Here is a 17,712-nt window from a genome sequence, read left to right as displayed (position 1 = left end):
AAGGGAGGGAGGGAGGGAGGGAGGGAGGGAGGGAGGGAGGAGAAAAGTTATATAAAAATTATCTGTGGATAATTTTCTGCTAGTACTCAAAAATTCTATCAGCCATCTGTGGGGCTGACACATTTTGGAGGTATCTGTCACAACCAGAAAGAATTAACAGCACTAATTTTCCTTGATATTTATACTGCAGGGAAGAATGAAGGAGGGTGGAGGAAGAAAAGGGACAACATAATAAGAACTTTCTCCTTTTCATTTGTGCAAAAACCTTCTGGGCAGAGTTTAAAATCTCAGTAAAAACACTTGTACATATTTTAAATGGGTTAGAAGAAAAAAAAAAAGAAATGTTCTCATAAAAGCAGACTGAACTTGGAGGGACAAAGAAAGAGTATTCCCACCTGAAATGAAAACAGCAGGAGAGTTGTGGAAAATGAGTTAGTAGTTGGAATGTGTTAATTGAAATAAAATGAGCTATTTCTGGTATTTCTATCAGAGGGGAATATTATAAATGTCCTTGCTGTTACAAAAAAAATGACACTTTGGGGAACAGTGGGCTTAATTTGGGTATGTTCTTCTACATTTAGAGTACCCAGTGTATCCACTGCCCTGCCACAACACCTTCTCCTTCTGCAAGGATCTGATAACCTGTTGTGCTGTTGACAGGCAAACGTCGTTCTTCACTGCACTTGGCTTCACCCCCATCCCATTCACCTTGACCAGAGGCCTTACAATATGCTGGAGAAGCTGTGTGCTGTCAGTGGGGTTGCACTGCCACTTTGTATGCTGGCCAGACACGAGACAAACTTTAGGGCAAACACTTCACTAAGTTCCTGTGCCTTGGAGCAGAAGCAGAGCTGCTAACACCTGAAATGGTGCCATAAACACGTCTCTCAGTATACACATACAGCCAGAGGAATATTCAGTGGTGCTTTATTTAAAAATGCAGGCTATAAGTTAAATACCATCACATCTGTACAGCACAGAGATGAGATTCATTTCTACTTGTCAAACTAGAAAAAATCAGCAGCTGAAACTCCTGGAGTAAATTGCATTAGCATTTCCCAGTCCTGATGAGTGATACGACTTAAAAACCACAAGTTATCTATTAGACCCACTTTCCAAAAACAGTGATAGGATTCTGAACCCTGCCATTGTTCAGTAAAGCTCCATTTCCGCTGTCATATCATTTCAGTGGCAATTTCCATAATGAGGTGGAAAATGTGAAAACAAATATTTTCTGGTATTTTTCACCATGCAATACCCTCATGGCCAAACAAATCATTTTGAGTGGAAGTAGTTCCTGGCTCCGATGACCACTCATGTAATGTTGACCCCAGCTCATTCCCTTTTTGTGTGTGGCAACAAACATGACATGAAGGTAGACATGCATAGTGGCTGCCTGGGTGCACAAGGAAAAAATCAAACTAAACTATAAACCTGTGACAGGATGGAGATGTAAACCAGCAATTCCACTGACTAATCACTCTTGGAAAAGGCTGTGTGAACTAAATGCCCTGATGAACCAAACTTGGTGTGAATCCCATACACGCTGCATCCCAGACCACCTTCTTCTCAAGGAACGCAGGACGCTTTCTGCTTGTTGAAGTGATATCCAGGTGTCAGTGTCAGCAGATGGATTTAATTCACACATATTAAAGAGGGACAGTTTTGCAGAAGTGTGTCATTGAAAATGCCCTAAGGCACCAAACGTGAGGTTTCTGAAGAGGATGGGTTTCTGTGCTCTGCCAATCCAGGAAAACACTCCGTGTTCATAAATCTCCCTGCCTACTGTTGTTCCCTCTGTGGAGATGTCTCCCTCCCAGCTCCACCTGGTCTTCAGGTCTCCCTTGCTCATCTTGCAAGTAACTGGCAGAGGCTGGAGTTCAAGGAACTGCTTCAAACAACATTCATTGACACCTAAAAACCAAACTAAGTGAATCCAGCTGTTTAACTCAACTGACCTACCAGCTGGCCCGGGTTTCCACAGGACCAGGAGTGCAGTACTGAGCCCCCCTTCCCACAGGCACCACGTAAGTCCTTTTCGTAAACTGAGAAAGTGCCACCTAGAGAGCCACTCTCATCCCACGCTGTCTGAGCCAGGCTTGCTTGGGTCTCCCTCAGATGACGAGCGTTTTGTTCCTCTGCTTGTTTTGCAGTATGCCAGCCCTTCTCTGAGCCTTGCTCGGGGATGAATCCACCTGTCCTGGAACGTTCTTGATGCCTCACTGGGCCTCATGCGATACTGATAATATTTTCCTCTTCCTCAGACGCTTTCCTTCCTCTTAGAGTCACCTTACGCAACCATTCCTACCAGGGAGGTGTTGTCAGGAGGTGGCTGCATGGCTCCTTAGTTGTGCTCCAGCGATCTCTGGCTCCCAAATGGATGCTCAAGGGAGTTCATGGGAGAGATGTACATGGCTCAGCCTCTGCTGAAGCCTTGCCTTGCTGTAGCTATACCATTTCACAGGTACTTAACATACAGTAGTTTGTGGCTATAGTATAAGCCATATGATATTTACAAGCAGGTCTACGTAAAAACACAGTAGTGAAGACAAAATCCTGAATCTTCATGCCAACTTTCATACTAATTTGCAAATTGTGTTGGTGCTAACATCCCTCTTATGCTGCCCTGACAGACAGAGAACTCTGCCGATCGTGGCTCTAAGGATTGTAATTCTGAGCTGCTAGCGCAGTGATTTCAGAAGTATTGGAGCGGGGGGCAGAAATAATGTTAGTAAGTCAGCACAGCAGCTCTACAGCACATCAGAAGGGAAGGCATGTCCTGGGTTGGCTTTACAACATAGCTTTGCCTTGAGACTGTTTTGGAGAACACATCTAATTCTTCAAAACAATACCGAGTAAGGACAATTCAGATGTGGTGAAAGCAAGACAGTGTCCACGCTGTCACAGTCCTCAGGATTTTCAGTACTCCTTTGCAGCTGCTGTGAAGGTGAACAAGCTTAAGCAGAACATAATCTCAGCATGGGCTGTCAGCCTAGTCACCATCCCCTGAGGAAAATGTGGTGAGGCAAAATCATGTCACAGTCTTGATGTGTCGGCTAAAACGCATATTAAAGACTGCGGCATTTGCTTGGTCTTTGTTTAAAACACATAAATGAAACAAACAAAAAGCAGCAGGTACATTCGCTGGATGTGGTGGGTTTTCTTCTCCAACATCTCTGCAGAATAAGTTAGTTGCATTGCTTGGACAGCTAACGCAGTTACCTTTTTTGCCCCTTGGTCTTTACCAATGAAACCAACGACGCTCCAGGTGCCTAGATCATGTGCACAGCTAACAAAATCAAGTGGCATCTTCTGCAGATGGAGACTTTTGTCACAGAAGAAAGTCACTAAAGATGGATAACATGAAGAGGAGGAAATGAGTACTGTGATTACTGCCAGATGACAGTGCCCCAGGTAAGCCAAATATTTCTCAATTTGACTGCCAGCAGGAAGACTATACATGCATTTTTTACCAGATGGAAACTCACCACTAGCCACACCTGATTATTTCTATGGATAGACAGTGACAGCTCAGCATCCAATAACTGTTGGTACACCATGCCTTATTAATACAGAGACTTCAGACCCAGGTACGTTTCGACACAGGCTGACTAATAACCACATAACATACATTCATGTTTTCAAAAGCTTCGGGATCACATTCGTCTGTTGAAAAGTTATGACATATTGACGCAAACAGTGCACTGCCTGACTTCTGTCCAACACAAAGAAATAGTTTGTCTTTCTACTGTGAACAATCTCTACTGGTATAAGAGCAAAGTTGGCTGAAAGTCCTAAAGAGTCCAGAAACTCAACCAATCATGGTCTCCTTGAATGTCAGGATAGTAAGGAATATTTTGTATTAATTTTCTGTCCTACTTTTATGGGCTATTGAGCTCTGCCAAAATCCCCAAGAGTTTATACAGTTCATTATTCTACAGGAAGAGAATAGCATAGGTAGATTAAAGTCAGTGGAGCTACGGAGCAAGTGTTAGAATGATGAGCTGGACCACTTTTTAATATATCCATCCAGGAGGACAATTGTGCTTATTTTCAGCTTCAGCATGTGATCTGTCCCAGTGACTACCACAGTATTAATCTGTGCACGTGCCTAGAAACTTTGGTGACCCCCCTTGTGGATTAGGATCTACTCAGATACACGGAGATGCTGACTCCTGCACTGTGCTGCTGTTTGCCAGTCTCACCGCTCTAAAAGTCTGCTCTAAATTGTGTCTATGGAAATAAGCCATCACCATCGTAGTATGCCACCCTTTCCACATGAGCGCTGCTTCTTTAAATGTCGCAGATACAAAACTATTTGGTCCTAACACTGAGCTCAACTTGATTAGAAGCTAAAAGTCTATTAATAACAATGTTTTATGTGGTTTAAGATCAGTGCATGAACAAATCCAATCCCATATCTAGTAAATCTTTTGTGATATATGTTACATATAAAAACCTATTTATTTGTAACTTCATGTCCTTGGCTACTGAATCATTCATATTGACAACCACTGAGCACTGAAATAAAGAACAGGCCCTGCCTTGTCCGCACGTAAAATCTTGGGGCAAGCGTTCAAACACAACAGCTCATTAAGCATATACATTTACGAATTCAAACACTTGCATTGTTATACTTCATGAATTCAATGCCACAAAACACATCAGATGCCTCTGTGCCTGTTGAGTCTTTTATTAAACCAAGCCAGCACCAAAGTGAATGTGTTGCTCTTTTTCTCAGTTTATTTCCATCTTTTCAAAAGCAGATTGGGATGCTGCCTTAAAATCCAGTCTTCCAGTCCCAGACACTGTGCTCAGGCTTCTTCCATAGCTAAAGAGATTAGTCCCAGCCAAGGGATAATCCCAATCGATTAGGGCTATTACCACAGAGCTCACTCTCACCCATCCTTAATTACAGCAGAAATTTATCCTTCGGACTGAGTGGAAAAGTACAGAGCTCTTCTGTTTGGGCCAGGAATGATGGCAGTTTGAACGCCAGAAGGCTGCTGTACCGTCTGAGTGGAGCTCTGCTTCCCTGCAAGTTGTTTGTTGGGCTGAGAATGCAGGGGATCCATTATTAAAGACATCTCTTTGAAAGCGACTGAAGAAGATTATAATGCTGCAGCGGACCGGAAAGGAAGAAGGAAATAGGAGAGAGGCCAAATTATGACAGTCCTGTCCCTGGAGGTCTGTTTGTGGCACTAACTCAGGGGAAGAAACACACTGTGAATAAGTGTCACAAGCAGATCCTGGTCCCCAGGCAGGGATTCCTGCCCGTCCCAGCAGGAGCTTGCAGGTGAGCCAAATGGGGAGCTGGGGGTTTCCTGCGAGGTGCATTTCCAGCACTGCTGCCTCCAAGGCCCTTTCCCAGCACCACGTTGTGATGGGGGCCAAGGCGCACAGAGGTCTGGCAACCTCTGCTGATGTTACGGTCCCTGGGAGAATTGTGGTTAACTCATTTGATTCAGAAAAACCTTGAAGCCTTTCTAAATTGTAAGAGGAGGAGAGGCTGGTCCTGTCAACCCCAAAATAGGGGAGTAATGAGGGGGCTGATGGTTACCTTTCTGACCTTCTCCCCAAGAGCCTTGGGATAGCAGAAGTCTAAGACCTGGGATATTCTGTTTTCTTGGGGACGTTGTTTTTATTTATTTATTAACTTCTTTTTTTTTTCTTGCTTTAGGAGTGTGATGTCCATGAGTTTGGGAACTAGCTGTTCGTGGTGCAGGAATATGCCCAATTCAGCCATACTGTAGATGTGAAGGAAAGCCTTAACCTGCACTGCCTAAATGCCTATGCTCTTGGTGAGGGTGAAAGCACAGTTTCCACAATCCTTTTTTTTTTTTTTTTTTTTCAAAACCATAGCAACAAGACAGGAGGGATCTGAAGGGCAAAACTGCTTTAGAGGCACACACAAATGTGTGGCTTTGCTGATCACAGACACTTTGAAAAGACCGAACTTTGTCTGAAGTCTGGGCAGCTCAGCCACTGACGCAAACACATGGGCTCTAGAGCTGGATGTGAGCTCTTGAGCTTCACGGTTATTGGTCTTGACAGTTTGCTTGATTCAGATGCAGCACAAGGTGAGTGCCAAATTGTACGCAAATTCAGGTGGTCAGAAGGCCACCGTACTTGGCACATGAATTCCCAAATCCAGCATTGCCAACAGGGCTCCCAGCAGAGCACGTGCACACGCCTTGGTGTCAGTGCCAGATAGCACGGGCGCCTTCTTCATTTTATGCCATCTTGGCAGCATACAGCAGTTTGCCAAAAGTGGCCAGGTGATGTTCCAGTGCATCAGAGCACTTCAAGACTCTAGCCAATTCTTTGGCAGAGGAACAACAAATGACATGAACTTGTTAAACATGTTTTGTAGAGATTCACTTTCCTGACCTCGCTGGCTGTTCCTCCAAGAGGGGTGGGAGGTTGGTCTTGGGTTGCTGAACATGAGATGAATGTCCTGCCATAAAACAAGCCATAAATACACAGTTCTTCCACAGTGATGGTTCTGTGGCCAAGTTCCAGGGAATAACTCTAAAAAGCATGCTAGTACTGCTTTCTAGTCAGCAGGCTTAAACTGCTAAGATGTAGAGGACATCTATCCGTGTACAAATTTTCTCCCTCAGTCCAAAACAGTTTAGCATTTTGTTTTTCAGTGTGATACAAGTGGTAATGAACAGAAGTGGACCCTTTCTGAGTTCAGTGGATTTCAATCCAGTTACCGTGATAGCTGACTATCTGGATTTAAGCAACTCTTGTTTTCTTTCTTCCACAATTAAATGACAATTTACTGCTATGATCCACAGTACTTGGGATGACACACAGAAACTGTGCAATTAGCAGAAACATTCTGAGATTTAGGCAAACTCACATTTATCAGTTCCACTTCCCATTTATTTCTGTTATTGCCATTCCTCTGAGTTATGAGACTGTAGTACTAGGCTCTGTACAAAGGCAAAGCCAAAGATCTGCCCTGATGAAAATCTCACGTCAATGACTGGGTCTCTGTTTCATAGTTGTTTGCTGGTAGACAGTCTACAACAAATTAAATAGACAATATGTCTCAGTAGGAGACTTCCCCACTGTGGTAAATAACAGTAAAAAGCAGAGGACAGATCAATAGATGAGAGAAAGTCGTTGATCACTTAGGTCCTGCTGATGGCTCCTCAGAAGAGGCTGCTATTGGAGCTGCTTAGGAATTCTCATCAGAAAATGACCATTCACTCAAACTGAATTTGTAACAAAAGAATCAGTGCTGATTCAAATTTTTCTATACTTAAAAAATAATAATTAAAAAAGGTTTTATCTCAGTATTTTGTAAGAGTAGGTAGAGTAGGTATTAGTACCTAATTTAGAAATGATGTTTTGTTTGGAAACACGAGTTCATTTAAATTAATTAAGGAACATTACTAGAAACTGAAACACTTCAAAACTGCTAAAATGAAAGCATTTCTAAGTGGCCTGATATTTCACTCTACCCTTCAAACCACTCTCTGATATTTGATTGAGGATGTTTTCCAAAATACAGACTTTGGAAAGAAAATGTAGACAACTAGATTTTACTTTAAGCACAGCAAAAGAAGAAAAAAAAAGAAAGAAAGAAAAGATTTCCTATCAGTTCCTATTATTTGAGTGGTAAATAAAAAGAAAGTTTACTTGCTCTTTTTGCTGTTTTTACAAGTTGAGTCACCCATCAGACAGTCAAAAAAACAGCTCAGAAAGCAGATGTTTTCATTTTCAGTTGGAGCTTGGAGGCATTCAATTGAAATTCCACAGAACAGCCAAGCAGTTAGCATCACACTTGCTATCACATTGGAAAAATGTGAATTAGAATTACACATATATCAATTCATTAGTGTGTTCGAAAGAAAACAAATACACAATAGTTACTCACTGGAGTCTAAATGCAATTGTCACTAATCACAGTGAAGAAGAGAGATTACGAACTTCACAGTCGCAGGTACAAAAGGAATGATGTACTTCTCAGGCCAAAGGAAAGGTGATAATACGTCTTTATCAAAAGACTTTGAGACATAATAGCTGCATCACTATATTCGTCTCATTGAGAGCAAGCATAAAGAGATATACCTCATTTCAAGCAGGCTTTTGCATGGAGGCTGAACATTTTTCTATTACACGGATTACTGTAGAGTGGAGAAGCGGACTCAGGCTGTACATCCAAAAGTTGATGCTCTATGTCTGAAAAGCCCTGCAATGTCAATTGTTCACTTTTACTCTTCTTAGGCAGATGTTACACCTGCTAACTGCTGCTAAGGATATTAAGTACTTTCTCTTGAAAAATAAAGCAAAAAGCTGAAATAAAAAAAAATAATGACCAAAAGTATGACTGAACTTATCAAACACGATTTTCAAAATTATGCAGGCTCTAAGAGATTTGCTGAAGATGTACCTTCTCAGCTTGCAGCCGCAGGTGGATGTCAGCCAATTTAAAATCTGGTTGCTTGCATTTACCTGATCCCCTTTACTTATTCTGCTGTTCCTTTCAAGCAATAAAGAAAGCTGCTACTGTGGTGGAATGATCACGTTTTTCACGGGGAGGCAGGAGAAAGAGATTGCAGGTAGCATTTTCTTCTTTTTTTTTTTTTTTTTTTGTGAAGCTAAAATAACCTTTGTGATGCTCAAGTTTTCACGGAATCACAGAATGTTTGAAGTTGGAAGGGAACTCTGGAGGTCATCTGCCTTTGTTCATTTTATGATTTCTACAGGCATGGGGCAGGCACATGGAATGCTAGAGGACAGATATAACAGCAACTTAAAATGTACAGAAATGACTAAAAATAAATGTATGTGGCAGATTTTATCACCTCTCCAGGAAAAAAACTCCTGCCATCTTGATCCAAACTATCTTCTGACAACACATCTTTATCTGCCTTCATCTCAAGTTTTATTAGAAGTTAGCCAGTGGGTCATTCAGTATTTAAAAGCAGTGAATTAGAGTAGGCTCAGCACAGCATCACACGCCTGCACCTTTTTCCACTTAACACCTTCCCCTCTTTTTGGTACCTTTTCTTGCTCATGTACACATCCTATCCAATTTATCACAGTGTCCACTGGTGCATAGTCAGCAGTGGATTTCACCTTCTGGATATTTATTTTTATGCAGAATTCACTTTCAATTAGTTAAAGAAATAGGGAAGTGTTGAATCATCTGTCATACGTTTACAGAGAGCACCAAGTTGTTCTGTTGAGCATAAGGGGCTAAAGGGAAAATAAACGTTCATCGAGCCAATGAATTTACATTCCTTAAACTAAGGGCAAAATAAAAGTAAATCTAAATCCTCACAGTTCATCTTTTAGCAATCTCTCGTTCTGCTTCTCGACTAAGTCAATGTGCCCTTCTGTAATGGGCAAATGGGAACAAATTCCCAAACAGTTGGGAAGCAGTCAAAGCATTTTGTATTTTTTAGAGAATGTTAAACTAAGATCCAGCAGGCAGTCTCTGAGTCTGACTGCATTCCCAGACTCTCGGTTATCTTGCATGCTAGTAATTCAATAGACTGCTTATGAGACTGGCATCCACCAGTAAAGCCCCATGCTCAAACTACGTGCAGAGATACATATTAGTTGCAAATCCTATTTATAGCGCTCTATCCATGCAGACTATCAGAAGCAGTTATCAGGGAAACATCCAGTCCAAAATGCATTCAGCCATTATTTTGGCTGCTTAAGTGCCGTGATTGCTTCTAAATGTGCTAAGTCCCCTCTCTAGTTATCAGCATGCTTTATATAACCTAAATGATGCTCAGGTAATTTGCGTTTGCTTGAATCAGACACTGTGCTCCCAGGAGCCTGGCACTGCACACAGCACTGAGTACTTCCCCTCTGCAATCCCCCATCAAACATCTCGATTTGACTGAGCAGTACAGTGCACCCCTTTGAATTGCGTTCTTATCTGGTTGAACATGCAGTGCCCCTTTCTTTAGCAGAAAAAAAGGCTCTTTGCAATATCAGTATTTCAATTTTAAGTATTCATTGGGTTCCTATGGAACTAGATTTATTGCTTGTTGCTACAAGCTTTTTGTATAAAAATTGTTTGCTTTAGCAATTGCTGCTCTTCACTATTTCTTCATTTAATATGCAGTTAATATTTTGCAGTTAATTTGAAACTGGGAATAAATGTACATTTAACATGTTGCTTCTTGCTTTGGGTTCTTATGTGTACATGTATCTGTAAATTTAACAGACAAACCACTCCTTTGTGCACATTGTTTTGCTAATAATTGGCTATTGCATGTAAGCTACCCTATCTGAATGTGCAAATATTGTAATTGAAGAGTCTGGCTCAGAAAATAGCATTTTTGAACTCACTCCTTTGATTCCAGTCATATTTATTGCTTCCAATTAATCTTGTAATGAATCTTTTTTTTTTTTCTTTTTAAACGAAGATATAAAAGTAGAAAGCTTCTGGTTTTGAAATATATCACACAGCCTACCTAAGTTTTGAGAAGACCTATTTTATCTTCAGTATGTAGTTCACAGTAAGTAAAGCATTTATAAATTTGTCTCTGACTAAGATGTTTTACAGACCCCTGGGGATGGAGAGATACTTGATCTATATTTTCAGCCACTTGTAGTAGTTACATGCTAGATAATGCTCTTATAAAATATTGCATTATAGACACTTTTCTTTAGAAATCAATGCTAAAAGGACTGATTGTGGAGCTATTTAAAAGTTTGATGTGTTTACCTGTCTTCCATTGAAATATTGCTTTGCATATGAGGTGAAAAGTTACTGAAAATGAAGCCAAGAAATACTGAACTCATTTCACATTCCATTGTTCTTTGGCTTATTGCAACCTTGCAAAATTGTCATAAAAACTTAGCAACTAAAAATCCAGTCAACTCTTCTTTATCAATATAATAAATGTTAATGAGGAGTGAAATTATATTATTTACTTATCCTCCTCTACTTGCTGCCATTTACTCACTATAACTATCTGCAGAGAATTTGCAAGGATGTTATACTGCCCCCATCAAGTTACTAATACTTCTCACAATCTTACCTAGAGATGACTGCCTTTTGACCTGGTTGCTTCATTTTATTTCCAAAAATGTAGGTGCTAATGCATCAAATTCTGTATTCTTTCAAACTTAGTGTGATCACTTTCAATGAACAGGAGTGCTTACACCAGTAATGCCACTACTGAAATAAACTATTTGTTTTCAACTCAACTTAAGTAAAAAAAAATAGGTTTACACTGATGGCCATTATTTTTCATTTTTAAACTATCACGCCAATAATTTGTACCTCTTAAATGCTGTATCTCAAGTTTTGAAAAAGCGAATAATTGTCTGCTTACTCTTCTCCACCAATAGATGGCAGGTGATGCTCTAGAAATTTCTCCAATGGATACAGCATGAAATAAGAACATATAGAGTTTGCAAGTATACCGCTAGTTGTAAATCAATGCTCTCTGATACCTTTTGAGATGTTATCACGGTTAAGTCCTAACCCATCCACCTTGTATTATAAACCATATCCAAAGTTTAGAAATAAGTACATTTTATATAGGACTGTTCATTCCTATTTATTTTGTCCTATTCCGTTAGGTCTAACAGAAGTTTTCACACATTGTCTTTCTGTCTTGGTTGGGAAGGTACTTGTCAGCACCGTGTAGCAGCTGCCACATTCATTCAGGGTCTTGGGACTGAGCTTTCTGTAATCAAACAAGAAAGCTCTGCATTCATACCCATGTCACAGATCATGCTGGCTGTAAGCTGGAACAGAATAGCTGCAAGCTTAAGCTTTGATTTCCAGTTCCATAAAAGCTAGAAAGATGAGAGAGATGCAGTCTGATAGCACAGCCTACTACAACACTAAGTAGGCAGAGACTACCACAATACTAAGACTAGTTTTAAAAAAACAGAGTAAGGATGCTTCTAATATGATACTGTAATTTTTCATGTATAACATATTAAAAAAAATAAAAACAATCCAGTTGCTTTCTGAAACAGAGAATGCAGCAGGCATTAAACCTTGAAAACATACAAGCCAGGCACAGTGCTAAAAGTCACAATGAACTGGTACAGAAAGACAAGGATTTTCTTCTGCATGTGCTATAATGATTTTAAGGACAGCATGTAATGCATTGTAATCAATTAACTATAGGATTTACTTGAAAATTGAGTAGAAGCATGCATAAGCCACATGGTTTGAAGAATGCAAAGCACAGAAGGATACCTTTCACTTCTAGGCAATCTACATTACTAAATATGTATTAGTTCTCCTGCAAAATGATTTTCTGCCTCGCCATTGCCCCGCTGTTATTGGCAGTCTAAGTATTGATGACTAAGTGACCATTAGCGCTCAGCTGGTTCTCGTATACATCACAGTAATTCCTCCAGGCTGACAGAATAGACAAATTTGCCTGCTCTGATCCCTGCGTGGTAGCCTGGATGAATACTATTAATCCAATCTATTCACCAATCCCTCCATTTTTATAAGTTAATTTGATTTTGTGAGCTCCACTTCTAACTCTAACCCTTAGCATGTTTTAAAGCTTCCACTGTATGGGCAACAGCAGCAAAACATGGATAAAACCCAAGGCCATCAAGAAGCATCAATGATCAAACACTGAACAACAAAGATCACGCAGCTGAGTCAGTGACTATTAATCACTCTCTGCCAGCGATGTTACAGAAGAGAAGGGAGGATGTCTGAAACTGCTTCAAATTAACATCTCTGCAGTCAACGTGGGAAGTTTGGCAGCATATATCAGGACCAAAATAAAGTTGATTTTAGGTGTGCAATTTAGGTGCCTTATTCCAGGCAACAAAGAGAAGTCAGCTGCCTGAATGCCCCTCAGCAGGAAACTCTGCTTATATAGGAACCTAAACTTCCAACCCTATCACCTCGGGCAAATGAGGCAGCATGAATGACCCCTTCAGATAACGTGCATGTCACTGGAAAGGAAACAAATAAGGGTATAATTAACAAGCAACAAACCAACTGCCAGACCACGGTGTGCAAACCCAGCACACTACCACTGAATTGCCAGTTAACATGAAGCTAAGCAGTATGTGATCTTGACACGCAAATGACAGCACACGTTGCCACAACAGAATTAATAAATATTCAAAGTGTCTCAAAGCTATGTATTTATGTATTTAGCTTGCCTTTGTTTGGAGCCTCACTCCCTTACGAGTAAACTTTTCATTCAAACCTCAATTGACAGAAACCTGTAGCCAGTGAAACTGCAGGGAAAGGTCTGTAAACAATAACTACTCTTTAGAGAACAAGCTGACCTTTATAGACATTAAACAAAACAAAAAGGGCTGATTGATGCTGTGCAGTACATGCTCTCTGAAATATTAAACCCAAGAAAGCCATGGAAGGTTAGTTTATGAACATATGGTATGATATATTATGTCAGTGGATGGTGGGGTAGGAAAGGGAAATGATGACTGGGTAAAGTTTTTAGCTAAAAAAAAAAGCCAATTTCCTTGTCTGGAAAAGGAAAATCATGTGATGTTGTCTTCTATTAAATGGAAACAAAACTCAAGCCTATGTTGTCTAGGGCAGGTCAGCTGCTAAAGTCTCCATGACTCATTTCCAAATATTCAGATTATTAAAATAAACTATGGTATAATGTTTTTTAGAATAAGAAATATATTTATAAACTCCAAAGGAGAATTACTTACAGTTTAGCCACAACCATGTTATTAATACTGAGAACAATGTAACCTATCTGTTTCAATCTGCCTGTGTCTTACCAGCCTAAACTACTGGCAAAGACTGCAGAAGGTTGAACCCCGCATCTTTCCCTCTTTCCTTTGTTCCTTTTTAATTTTCTCTTCTCCCAGAAACGTTCAGGGGAAGGTGGTTCAACTTGAATACCTCTCTGTCTACCACTTTCTGGAAAGGGATGGTTTCATGATCCAGCACGTCAAGAAGGTCCCAGGTAAACCTTCCCTTTTCAGTAGACACTCCTCGTTTTGCCGTGGGATGTTCAGGTGCAATGCATGGTAGATGTAGGAGCAGTAAGCATGGTAGTCTCAATGCAACTGCCAGTGCTGGAACAGCTCTCACCCAAGGAGCCCCAGGGGACAGAAGGTGGATAGAAGGCCCCTTCAATTTCAATTGCTGCTGTTAAGAGATCCAGCATCTGCGTTATGAAAGTATTGGGGTGCAAGGACTGTTCAGCTGTGCCAGGCTGAAGGGCAGAGATAACACATGGGTCAGCAGGAACAGGGTGGGTGGTGATAGGACTATGATGGCAGGTGAAGAACACAAAACCTGCTTGATGAACCCCTGAAGTACACATCAAGTGCCCTTACGGACTTTGTGAAGAAACAACCCCACAGGCTTAAAACTGCATAAGAGAAAAGAGCCTTGCAGATCTCTCCATCCCTCTAGGGACAGTGTTTTCCCAAAATGCAGCATGCCAGTGGCAAACTCAGAAGTTTCCTAGCTTCTGCCCAGTCCCCTGCACCAAACCTGCCTTTCCACCCACGGCAGCAGGTCTCTAGACATAGTACACCTGGTGCCCCTACCATAACCCACTGCTAATGCAGGACTCGCTGGGAGCATGCCAAGAATACCAGGAGAATTGCTAATAACCATGGTCTAGCACTGCAATTAACGTCAGAGATCTGAAGGCTAGGCATCCACAGAAATGGAGCTCACAGAAAAGGTGAGGCTCCTGGGCTCTGCAGAGATGGCCACATGCCTCCAAAGCCCAAAAGCCACCACTGAATATCCCCACCTGTTCTGCAAGCAGGGAGGAACCTAGGAGGTATACTTTTTCACTTTGCCAGACTTGCAGGGGAAGACACGTTGCTCATCCAGCAGTAACAGGACAGAAACCATTACCTACAAACTCGTACCATAATTTTTCTGAAATAAAAGGCACATCCCCACAACACCTTCCTGATACTGTAAACTAGGACATAACCACATATTGAAAGCAATGTCCAGAACAGGTACTTCAATACATAAATATTTATGCCAAGAATGCTGTTATGACTGTTATGTTTTATACGCTTTAAATGCAGTTTCTAGAAGACAGCAAAAACAGCTTTTGACAGCAGAGCTATCTGGCATTAGAGCTATTTGCAATGCAGGATGACTTGGAGAAAGTTAAGGATCACACTGTGATCCTTCATGTAATCTGCTGGAAATCTGAGGAGAAAGCCTGAGATCACTGAAATCAAATGGCATTTTGATTTCAGTGGGACAGCATCTCTCTTCTGCTTTTAAGCAAAACCACAAAACACATACTTTTAAAAAAAGAAGTTAATCATCAATGTTACAGACTATTTTGCTTTAATCTGAAGCAAAACACTGTGCTAATGAAACATGAAAGTGCAAATACATGTCTTTGGGTTGGCTGTTGGATAAGGTCTGAACGAAACCTGTGTTGAGAAGGGACTTTCCAGACAACTCCCAAAAGCAAATCTATGAGCACATCATGAATCTACGGTAAGAGGACAAAAGAGGCTGGTGAAAGCAGTGGAGCAAAGTGTAAGGTTATCCAGGTAGAAGAGAAATGAAAAGTCATCCAACAATAAAAAAATCACATTCGAAACCTCAGCCATAATTGTTGATGTGAATAGATTTTTTATGATGCAGAGTTTGACAGGTGCTCAGGATTATTGCATATCAAGGAAATTTATTTTATTCCTGTGCACCATCCAACCCACTGCATAGTAATCCATTCATTTCAGCTCCACGGAAATTATTGAAAACTTTTACACTTTTCTGGTTGCAAACGGAAATTATTTACCATAGGTGTGGCCTCTGTGAAATCCATCAGAAGGTCACCTGGCTCCAAAGCAAAAGTACTCCCAGCATCTGTGGAACTCTAAAAAGCAAAGGAGAAACACAATTTTGAAGAAAACATTTAGTTTTCTTAATTCTAGTTGTTGTTGTTTTTTTTTTCTTTGTTGTGGTTTTTGGTTTTATTCCTTAAAGCATAGATTATCAAATAGATTTCAAATTTCATGCAATGTTAAAAACGGCTACTCAGGAGAGATGGACAGCAAAGCCACGCACCTTTGAAATCAAGGTAAAAATTAATTTAATGCTGGTCTGTTGCCCCCCAAAGTTGATGAAAACCTATTATTGATTTTTGTTGGGTCTTGTAGTGGGCTCTGAATATTTCCTGGCTGCTGCACTTACAAAAAAGGTTAAACATATTGTGACAATTCTGGATTAAAACCTACTCTGAAATATGGAATTATTTCATGTAAGGAAAACATTACTTACTACTCCCTCCCACTCTTCCCGAATATTCTCCCAACTGTCTTAAGATCACCTCTTTGCATATTACCTTGCCACCAGGTGAAACCTGTGTTTGTCCTTCTGATGTCTGTGGTGTACAAGTTTTCTGTGACCCGGGAGATGCTGAAGACACAGAGGTTGATGCTGCTGCTGCTGCTGCCAGTGCTGGTGGAAGGTCATCTTCATCACTGCGGTTGATAAAAGCAGGCACATCTTCTAATTAGAAAGTATCACCTGACTTCGACCATACTTGTTCTGGAGGAGGCACTGGACAGCTGTATGTCAGCTCTAGCGATCTGGAATGAAATTCTGTTCCATCTGTAATGCAGTGTTTACAGCTAACTTGGCAAATAAGTTGGATTTTTAAAGCCTAGAAGATTCCTCAAAAATCAGTTGGCTAGTTAACCCTCATCTACAAATGGAAATCTTATGGGCATGATGCGCAAGTAGTGTTTCTATGGAGAATGTACATGTGAATACGTGAACTTATTTGATATTACTCTAATGTTCACAATTTCTTCTACAGAGACTGGCTATCTTGATAACAACAGACCTGGTTAGATCCATCTATGGGACCGACTGCTTTACTGGCTTAAGATTACTCCTTAGTCTTAAGGGGATTTGGCATGCAGTCACTGCATATTATTTCCAAACTGGCTTTAAAGGACTTTGATCAACTCCAGGAGGAGCTCTGTAGAAACATTCTTGTGAGGGTATGTTCTTCCTGTTCCATTTATTCAGTTTACAGAGAAAACATTTAATTTAAAACCAGTTTGCACACTTCCCTTGGGCTCTAGGACATCCAGCTGAGCTCTTTCCATCTCACTTACCATCACCACTAAAGGAAAGCCAGTAGAGAATATTGTACCTTCATTTACTTTTGTAGACCCCCATTGACTACGAATTATTGGGATCAGTCAGCCCTGGGTCAGAATTTTTTCAATTGCTAATTGAAATTGCATGGAGGTAAACAGAGTTACAATCTGGCATACACAACCTTTATTACTGGGAATGATGTGTAGAAAGGAAAGACTATAATTTGACAGTTTAAAGCATGGGTAAAAATGATTTTTTCTGCTCAGAAAATGGCACAGATTTTAACTACCAATTAGGTAGTCACAGTGCACAGAGCCCTGCCATGCCAGTTTGACAGACGTTTCCAGAACACAACTGTGCTTGGTACCTGTACAGTGTGCCTGTGCAACACAATACTTCAAACCTACATTACATAGAGGGTACACAGCCTTTCTCTGGATTGTTTGGATGATGATAATGTGTTGTAGTGTTGTTGTTTTTTGGTTTTGTTTTGTTTTGTTTTAGGGCATAAAGGTATGGACATTAATGACACCTTTTCCACACTTCATTTTTTATTTCTTCTGGGTAAGGATAGAATTAATCACCAAAGCATGGGGAGTACACTGTTTTTATGCTGGAAAGAAAATGCAAAATCTTTCGGACCTACTAAGTAGATG

General features: G+C 40.6%; 1 protein-coding gene across 8 annotated transcripts in view; it reads right to left on the bottom strand.

Moving 5' to 3' along the window:
* Positions 1-17,712, bottom strand: part of EPB41L4B (erythrocyte membrane protein band 4.1 like 4B) — a 175,358-nt gene that overhangs the window by 13,892 nt on the left and 143,754 nt on the right. For all 8 annotated transcript variants that reach the window (XR_014579106.1, XM_083822764.1, XM_083822761.1 and 5 more), the window contains 2 exons: positions 16,290-16,428; positions 15,744-15,821 (listed from right to left, as the gene is read on the bottom strand). Coding sequence is in view for 7 of the 8 variants with exons in the window: in XM_083822764.1 (XP_083678890.1) it covers positions 15,744-15,821; positions 16,290-16,428 (217 nt within the window). In the remaining variant the exon portion in view is untranslated. The remainder of the gene's footprint in view (positions 1-15,743; positions 15,822-16,289; positions 16,429-17,712) is intronic.

The sequence above is a fragment of the Anser anser genome (genome assembly GCF_964211835.1).
Source record: "Anser anser genome assembly, chromosome: 2".
Taxonomy (NCBI): domain Eukaryota; kingdom Metazoa; phylum Chordata; class Aves; order Anseriformes; family Anatidae; genus Anser; species Anser anser.
Note: the sequence above shows the minus strand (reverse complement) of the source record. Positions and strands in the feature narration are given on the sequence as shown.